At 41.3% G+C, this 9,352-nt stretch overlaps 1 protein-coding gene across 1 annotated transcript; it reads right to left on the reverse strand.

Annotated features, from left to right (window-relative positions):
- Positions 1-6,229: 6,229 nt before the first annotated feature.
- Positions 6,230-8,977, reverse strand: LOC118477069 (uncharacterized). The gene is made up of 5 exons (XM_035967606.1): positions 8,830-8,977; positions 7,498-7,961; positions 7,212-7,331; positions 6,965-7,079; positions 6,230-6,382 (listed from the first exon to the last, which is right to left on the reverse strand). Exons 1-5 carry the CDS (start codon positions 8,975-8,977, stop codon positions 6,261-6,263), a joined length of 969 nt encoding a protein of 322 aa, XP_035823499.1. The 3' UTR covers positions 6,230-6,260.
- Positions 8,978-9,352: the final 375 nt, after the last annotated feature.

Below are 9,352 nucleotides of genomic sequence, written 5' to 3' on the forward strand. Positions count from 1 at the left end.
CTCCTACGCCCTCTGCTGAGAATGGGGTGGTGCGAAGGTGGAGGCATGAGGGGAGAGAGAGAAAAGCAGGATGGTGAACAAGGTAGTGGCAATCGAGGCGATGACCATCATTATTGTGCGGAGGTATAGATGTTCAAATGGGTCGTGTCTAACGAGCCGGCCCAAGGCACAACCCATTTAATAGTGCCTGGACCAACCCGGCACGAGCGTCGTGCGGTGCTTGGGCCGTAGCCTTGGCCCGACACGATTATTTTTTTTTATTTTACAAAAAATCATATATACATATGTACAATTTATATTCAATATTATAAACACCTAAGCATGATGTTCTACTGGTTAGATAGCTTCGCCCAATGTCTCCCACCCTTCTTCTATCATAGTGTGGGTTCAAACCCCATCTCTTGCAGTGTTTTTTAACATTTTACATTTACTCTGATTTAACCAAATATCTCGACGGGCTGACCCTTAATTTTAAATAGACGTGAGGGGTTATTTGTAAAAAATGACGTGGGACGACCGTTGAAACTGGTGCTTTATGTATAAATATAGATATAGATATAGATTTAAGCATAAATAGAAATTGAACCATATTTTGGCTTTAAACCTCATATTCACACTCACATAGCCAATAGAACACACATGTCTGAGCATAAATTCATATTCAAACCTCCACATTCACACTCATCTAGCCAACAGAACACGCATATCTGTGTTTTATATTCTATACAACGTATTGGCACTTTGCTAGTAAAACATAAAATGTGTTCTGTTGGTTAGGTGGGTGTGAACGTAGAGCTAATAACTAAGGTTTGAACCACCACTTGTGGCTTTATATAATATAGTTATGTGCTCGTGCGTTGCGACGGCTTCTATTACATGGTTATGGCTAGCGCGTGCGAACATCAGCTAACATAGCGCTGCGGCATCCAATTTGACAAAATTATAAGCCCAAAGCAAGAAGATGATAAGAGTACAACTCAATAGTAGGCTAGAGTGCTTCTCATTATCTTATAATCAATTTATTTTGACACCATTCTGTTTACAGAAGAATTAAAGTAGTATACTAAATTGGAACAAGCCAACAACCATATCGGCGTGATTGGTTCCTGCACCATAAGAGCCGGGCTCGCGCCGGCCTGCACCACCAGGGAAGCCCTCTCCGTGCATCTCCACATGTGTAGGCGAGAGCAGAAAAAATTATCTACGTTGCATGCGTGTGTGCAGGTACGTTTCGTTCTACACAGGGAACCAATCACGGGCATGGCCCCAGTCAATGCTTCCTCTAAGCCTACACACAATTGGTCAGGCTACCAATCATGCGATATAAGTGTGAAACAACATCAACGTATTTTAGTCTCAATCTAAACAAGTTGGGATAGACTATATTTAAAACCCAACAGAAATCTAGGAAAAAACCTGGATGTTCCAAATATTCTTAGAAACTAATATATTCTTAGAAACAAAGAGAGTTGGGCTCTCAAGTAATACACTAATAGTTACTTGCCCGTGCGTTGCTACGAGAGTTAAAAAAAGAGTATAAAACATAGACACGGAACAATAAACATCACTATTACTATGATGTACAAAATACAAAATAATATTTTATTCTCGAATCTTAGACATGGACCAGAAGAAACTATAGCCTTTCACCATGGCAATTTTGATCAAAACATTAGGGACAAGGTCAATGACTGCAAGTCCTTGTACACATATATAAAGGCTGATTAGATATATACTATTTCTCAGCAATCAATCTACCAACAATGGCAATCTTGTTGTTGCTCGCGCATAAACAAAGACTAATTATATGTCTTTCGTAAGACTATAGCACTTATTTTTCTAGTTGAAGAAAGTAAACCACAAATTCAGTCAGCAAACTTCGGAAGATGCTCTTTCAACCATAACGAATATTATATTAAGCCCATAGCTTTAACAGACTAATCCAACTTCTTTGGCATGCTACTTCCATGAAGGGGAAAGGTCAAGGTAGTAGAGGCATTTTTCCCAACCGCAAAGCATTGGCACAAGACCATAACAATGTAGTTCAATAAAGGAATTGGACAGTACAACAAGTGTGTGTATGTACAGTTAAGCAGTTGTACATATATAAACATGCTTGTAAGAAATTGCAATAGGAGACACATGGTAGTCGGAGAAGGCACAACTATTATCATTCACATGAATGAAGACTATACAACTACTTGTATTAATAAAGAACTCCTAAGTGGTAGGAATGGCTCTTCTATAATAATTTTGAGGATTGTCGACCTTTTCTCTATTTCTATCAGTGTTCCTCCCATTTTCAGCAAAATCAACACATAATTGACGACCATTAATCTCGTAACCCTGAAGGTCTCAACATGCACTTAAAACAGTTTCCTCATCCTTGTACTCGCAAAAGCCATAACCTTTTGGCTTGCCAGTCTCTTTGTCAATCACGAATCACCAATCTGCAAGCAATCTGTATCAGTCAGTTACCAAAATCAAATTCAAATGTTGAAAAACTTAACAGTAGTAGTAAACATATTACCTAGTGTTACCAAATCAGAATCAATTTCAGCAAATATATTCCCTTAAGCAGAATCCAATCAACATGGTTTTTTACATTTATAGGTGTAATGTCAAAACCTGAACATATTCATTGTTTTTATTTTTAAATAAACAGAAAAAGCCAAAACATACATTTCGATAGTAAGGGACAATTTCAAACAAACCATGAGGTACACATATTCAAAATTCAAGTATTGTTGCATAAGATGTAAAAAAGATCTACGATGCCAACTATGCAAGTGATTATTTATTCTATTAGACAACTTAAGCACCACACAATCTAGCCATCTTAGAGAAAAGTCTACCGAGCAGCTTCATGTCTACAATACGCATCTCCAGTATCTTGAACTTGGTCTAAATATTATGGTACATTTAATAAATGAAACATTGCATCTAAAATATTACATTAACATTTCTTGCCTAAAGTTAATGTGTCTCATGAGGTGTATGTCATGTCCTCGCATCAAACAATATGCTCCACATGAATCGGTGGCAGACATCAGTTATGCGTTGTAGAATCTGACCGCACAGTTTCTTTGGTTCTGGTGTATAAAGTAAACTGCACAATAGATTTAAACTAAAATCACCACATATTTTTATATGCACAATTTAAATTCAAGCTTAAATTGTTCAAATTTCGAGGATATACTCAGTCAGACTGTAAGAAGAATGTTAAAACATGACCCCACCCCCCAAAAAGAGATGGCAGTGCCAGGATTTTGTTGGCAGTCACATGATTTTGTTTGGCCCATTTGAATCAAAGATTAAGCCTGGATGATGGCAAATTTGCAAGATACATGTTGTTTAACGCCTAAATACAATAATGTCTTTGGTAACATGTTTTATGTAAAAATATGGATGTAATGCTCTTTTGCAACTTTACTGATTTTATTTGGTCACTCAATTGTAGATGACCCAGTCGTTGAGCAAGCTCGACGAGAGTGAAAAAGCACAGGGCGCAGTGCACTGCCATTGTGGCTGTGTTGTTAGCGGGAGGTGGGTTGCCCGCTCTACAAACACACGGGATAAAACGATTTTGTCTAGCAAATAAAGGCATGTCACGACAGATTGATGTCAGTGTATTTGTGACCATGTGTTATGTGATTTTGCAAGAACAAACCACGAAGACAGTTTGAAAACACCAAATCAAGAGCCACAAGAAGGGGGAGGATGAGGGTACCTGTTGGTGAAGAGTAGCCCGATGCACAAGCTGCCTAGGCAAAGGAGGAAGGTCCATTTCTAGGAGATGGGGCCTGACCCTGGTAGCACCAAATCATCTCCTCGTCCTCCTCCCAGTCCCAATATGAGGTGCCTGGTTGAATACCCATGCATTGCAACAGAAAAAATAGTGCAATAATACCATATGTATGACCACGTGTTGTATTGTTAATCAAAATGTTAGTACACAACATGCCATGCCTAAAGCGTATAGGAAGAATATAAGCATGAAGGGAAAATTACATGATTACCAGCACCAGTGACCTCAGAGTGGGACATGAAACAGGAGTAAGAAAAGTAACAATGCCAAACCAGAATTTCCAACATCCAATTCTTGATCAATGTCATTGTTGCAAGATCCTCCTTGTTGGGAGATCCTATGGCTGCTGCACCTTAGAAACCAAATTATTAAATCCAACTAATCTGGCCCAGATTTGAAAACCCAAACTCCAACTAAAAATGGAACAAAAACATTCTTATTTTGATCAGACCTTGTTCTAGCCAAGAACAGGCAAAAGGGGATAACTTTTGAAGCAACATAGATTTGATTTTACCTGTGGATTCCGAGATATCGTGCACTGGCAGGGTGTTACCCATATTTACATCAGTGAACTCCGAGGTAGCTGTGAGTCCCAATAAATTCTAGCCGGATCAAGTAGGGAAAGCAGCAGAATTGATAGGAGGGCAAGGGGTTGGAAACTTGCTTGCCCATCCAGTAGATATTCACACTCAGTTCACGACGTCAGTTGCAAGAGTCACCTTCAAAACCTCACTCTACAATAGACAATAGTCAATGAGAAGGATTTTTTGTTCACAGATTAAAGAAGATTAGGTGCAGGCTGTCAATTGAAATAATACAGCCATAAAGAACAATGTGAACATAAGCATTTAAGATGGGACTAATGCTGACCTTAATCCCAAATTCTTCAGTGTGGCTTAGTACTCCATAAGAGTGCTAAAAAGGAATCCAAACAAAGGCTTGATGACAAACTGTCTGATATAGCCCGCAATAATAGCATCTAGCCTTTTTATTGCTTCAATAAAATCCTCGGCGCTTGAGTTTACACAAATAGGAAACATCAAGAACTCTAAAGCTTGTGCATAATACCTGCAGTGCAATAATAAGATTTGTTTCTTATGATTGGCAACTGATATAGAAATTCACCCCATGTTGTCATGGGGTCGTCGCCCTTCTCCACCACAACTTGCAACTGTTCCTCCTCATCCCTTTCTCTAGCCCTTTTCCACCACGACCTCTAGTTGCTCCTCGTTGTCAATTTCTCCGGACCCTCATAGCATGTAGTTTTGTACTACTAACTATATACAAGGAATCGGCTTGCCAGCCTCCCATGCCATCATGGCTGTAGGGGTCCAACAAAATCACCCAGAGAAAAGCATAGAGGCAGTTTAGTTTGGTAATCTAAAGCAAAAACAGATTGGTTTTTACAGAAAACATTCATAGATTATAGTGAAATAGTATCACGACCATACTTCTAATCTTAGATTAGAAAAAGATCCATAGCATTTCAATGGGTAAAAGAACAGAAGCACCCCATGTTTTGCGGGCCAACACTATAAGATCATTACTCAGTGCCACTGTTCAAATGTTCATCCAGCGGAAAGAGCAGCAACATGGTACTTAGAAAAATGGGGGCTAGAAATTAGAGTGAATTCGCTATTTAATGATTGATATCTTGTAATGATCATGATAATCACTACACCAAAATAGTAAACTTTCTAGAGCCTAAACCCTAGGAAGTTAGGCCTAAACTCTAGGAAGTTAGCTAAACTCTCGGAAGTTAAGCCATCCCGTCGGAAGTTTGGCTCTCGGAAATTTTTTGTCGGAAGTTAGGTTAACTTCCTAGAGCCCTCTAGGAAGTTAGCTAACTTCCTACAGCCAAAGAAGCCTCTCGGAAGTTAGTAGATTCTCGGAAGTTAGTAGCTTCACGCCTTCAGCGCCATCAGCTGACTAACTTCCTACGACTGACTGTAGACCCTAGGAAGTTAGCCAGCTAACTTCCTACGGCTTACTGTAGCCTTTAGGAAGTTAATTTGACTAGCATTACAAATGTTGTTTATTTTTATTTTACACCACATTACACAACATAACAAATATATCAACAGATATATAGCACAACATATTTTCACATAAAACATCTCACACACAATCACATAACAATATTTAAATCCTTAGTCTCATCAATTACATCATGAAAGTCTCATCCATAGTCATAATAATACACATCTCATCGTCCAGTACTAATAAGAGACAATATCTCATACAGTCATAAAAAAAGTCTCAATTATCATAACACAATAACATGGAAGCTCACGGTCACCGATCACCATCGGGTTACAATGACGAGTGATGGTCGATACCTCCACTAGCGAAGAGGGTTTCGACAAAGTCTAACTCGTCTTCTCGTTCATGCGTCGGCAAGGTAGCTGGAGGGGTCTAATATACATGTACAAATGACATTTACTGAGTTACATCATAATATAGTTAACAACAAGTAAATGATGATGAATTTGCATACCTGATGAATTTGCTGAGTTACATCATTAGAAGCTACACATGGTCGTGCTCCTCTGATTACTATTAAGCTAGTTCTGCCTAACAACAAATTCAGCAAGAATTTAAGCAGGTGCATGGTTATAGATCAAGAAAATGAAAGTGTGTAAACTATGTCGTGCAGACGACATACATGGATCCAGAGCTGCCGCAGGAGCGCATGCATAGCTGCAAGAAATGTTCTTAAGCCTTATTAAGAACATAGTTCGTTCACATAAGAACTTTTAGTTAGTCCCCGCTTTTTTGTGAGAAAATTATAGCTAGGCACTCTTTTTTCTTGCATGCACACACTTAGCTTTTAAAAAAACCCAATATATACTACTCTTTATCTTCGTCGCATGCGTAGCTGCAATAAATGTTCATGTTGTTACTGCTAAGGGCTAAGTTACAATGAGTGTGCATAGCCTAGCTAGCTAGATAACACACCACAATATAATGCATGCAAGGACTTAATACTACACAACGCCAAATAAATGTTTTCTGTGATTGGAAAATAATCATGTGTACTAGGATACTTGCACGTACTGCCACAGTCGGTATAGTACTACGGGCTAAGGCTACTCCCAACAGAGACAAAAAACAATTCAAGACGATTATTAACTCAGTTTAGTTAAACATAATCACCTAATAACGAGAATGCATCGATCTGGGCCTCCATGCTCCTGAAGAATTCGTCGGCTTCCTCGATTGGCCTTGTGAGCTCCTGTCTGTACCTCACCAACATGTGATAGTAGATCTCCTGCACGCGCGCACAGAAACACACGACATGTAGATCCATTGTCTCAGCCAGATATATGCACGATCAGAAAACCTAGAAATGAATCAGTTACTCATCACGTACTGATATATATAGATATATACGTTGTTATACCATGAACTGGTCGAGCTCTGGGTCTGCTGCTCGTCGCTGTTCTTGTATGTCGTCTGAATTCATTTCGACGTCATCAGCGAGGGCAGAAAGCCGACCGACAATCTCTGGCGGCACTCTGACCTCAAGTAACAAAAAACACACAAAAGAGAAATTCCTCATGAAAAATTGGAGAATAATATATAAGGACGGAGCTAGCACATTAAAAAAATCAAGAAGCCATGTTTTCGCTCTCTGGCAAAATTAGCTATAGAATTGTATGTCTCTGGGAAATCTGCTGCACGCATACCTTCCGGCAGTCTATGAAGGCTCTCAAGACAGCCGGATAGAGTGGGTGGGACATGATCTTTGCCTTGATTATTTCGGATCCCCTCTCGCTGTTGGCAGCACACGGCAGCGGTGGCGCCTCCGCCGGCGGTGGAGACGACGTGGCGGAAGCTCTGTGATCTAAGGCGAGGTAGAAGGGCGTCGTGGTTGCCGCCTGCTTTGAGCCACCGGTAAGATCAGCATCGGGCGCGTCGAATGTAGGCTTGGGCGACCGGTGGGCTGTCGCGGCGAGCGGGGGCGAGGGCAGGGGCGGCGCGCGGGGCCAGGGCGGAGCCGGGGGCGGCGAGCGGGGCCGGAGGATGCCGCGCCGGCAGGAGCGGCGGCCGGGGGCGAGACCGAGGGAGAGAGAAACGTGAGAGAGAGACGTGAGTGAGAAAGGTGAGAGAAGAGATAAGGTTGAGGAGAGGTTTAAAATAAAAAATATAACTTCCTAGAGTACAGCCGTAGGAAGTTACATAACTTCCTAGAGTTTGTACATTTACTCTAGGAAGTTAAGTAACTTCCTAGAGCTGGCCGTAGGAAGTTAGCTTTTCGTTTGACTGGTCAAAAGCTGAAATCTAACTTCCTAGAGGAGGTCATAGGAAGTTAGCTTTTCGTTTGACTGGTCAAAAGATGAAATCCAACTTCCTAGAGGAGGCCGTAGGAAGTTAGCTAGGCAGCTAACTTCCTAGAGCCGACCGTAGGAAGTTAGCTTTTCGTTTGACTGGTCAAAAGCTGAAATCTAACTTCCTAGAGGAGGCTGTAGGAAGTTAGCTGCCCATGCTAACTTCCTACGGCTGCCTCTAGGAAGTTAGCGGCTCGTTTGGTCGAACGCACTGGTCAGCCTGTGAAAGCTAACTTCCTACAACTTTTATAAAATACCGTAGGAAGTTATGTTTATTTCCTAGAGCTACCAGTTGCCTCTCGGAAGTTATTTATTTCCTACGGTTTGTTATAAAAGTTGTAGGAAGTTAAAAAACCGTAGGAAGTGTATGATTTTGGTGTAGTGAATAAAATCCTCTCCTAACAACAGCAAATAAAATTAAGACCAATGCTCACAACATTATAGGAGACAAATCCAAATTTTTATGTGTATTCTAACAAATCTGAAAAGAAAAAAATCACTAACTGTAACTGTCTGAAGCATCTACAAAGCTAGTAAAAACGCAGTACAAATTAAAACATTGCATCAAATTAAATCTTTGCATGCTAATAGGATTGTAATGAATTTGGAAGAGGGGATTGGATAATAGTGTTTAGTTTGACTGCTTGGGTGTCTCATCTCACATCTACAGAAGTCTAGAAGGGCAAATACCTAGGAGTTCTACACCACACAGGCAAGCATCATAGTCGTGGCTTCCTCCTCCCCTCCGTGGAGGGCTCATCTGATGCATGTACTGAGCCGTAGCCAGGATCACATCGTGCACCCCCCTCTCATAGGCATCGAACCACCACAGGATCATCGGTGCCCCTGTCTCCTCTTCCTCCTCGAGGCTATGGATCGTGAAGGTGGGGGTGGGGTTGATGAGGACATCACTATGAGTACGACTACACCAGCAGCACCTCCACTTCAAGCGCCACTTCCTTCATTAGCTGGGCCAATCACTCGGGCCCGTGCCAGAGATCTTAACTTCGTCATGCTACTGAAGAATGAGGGCCTAGAAGAATAGGCGACTAGCCCAACCGCGGCCCATAGTGGACGACCTAGGGTTGGCCGCCCCTAGGGGCTGCGCCCCCTCTCTATTTATCCAGGAGTTGCGCCTCCTTTGTTCTTCGAGTTTTGTTTTACGTTAGCTTTAGCTACTCTCGAACACGCGCAAATCAGCTGTCTTCGTGTA

This window comes from Zea mays, chromosome 4, assembly GCF_902167145.1.
Source record: "Zea mays cultivar B73 chromosome 4, Zm-B73-REFERENCE-NAM-5.0, whole genome shotgun sequence".
In the NCBI taxonomy this organism is placed as follows: Eukaryota; Viridiplantae; Streptophyta; class Magnoliopsida; order Poales; family Poaceae; genus Zea; species Zea mays.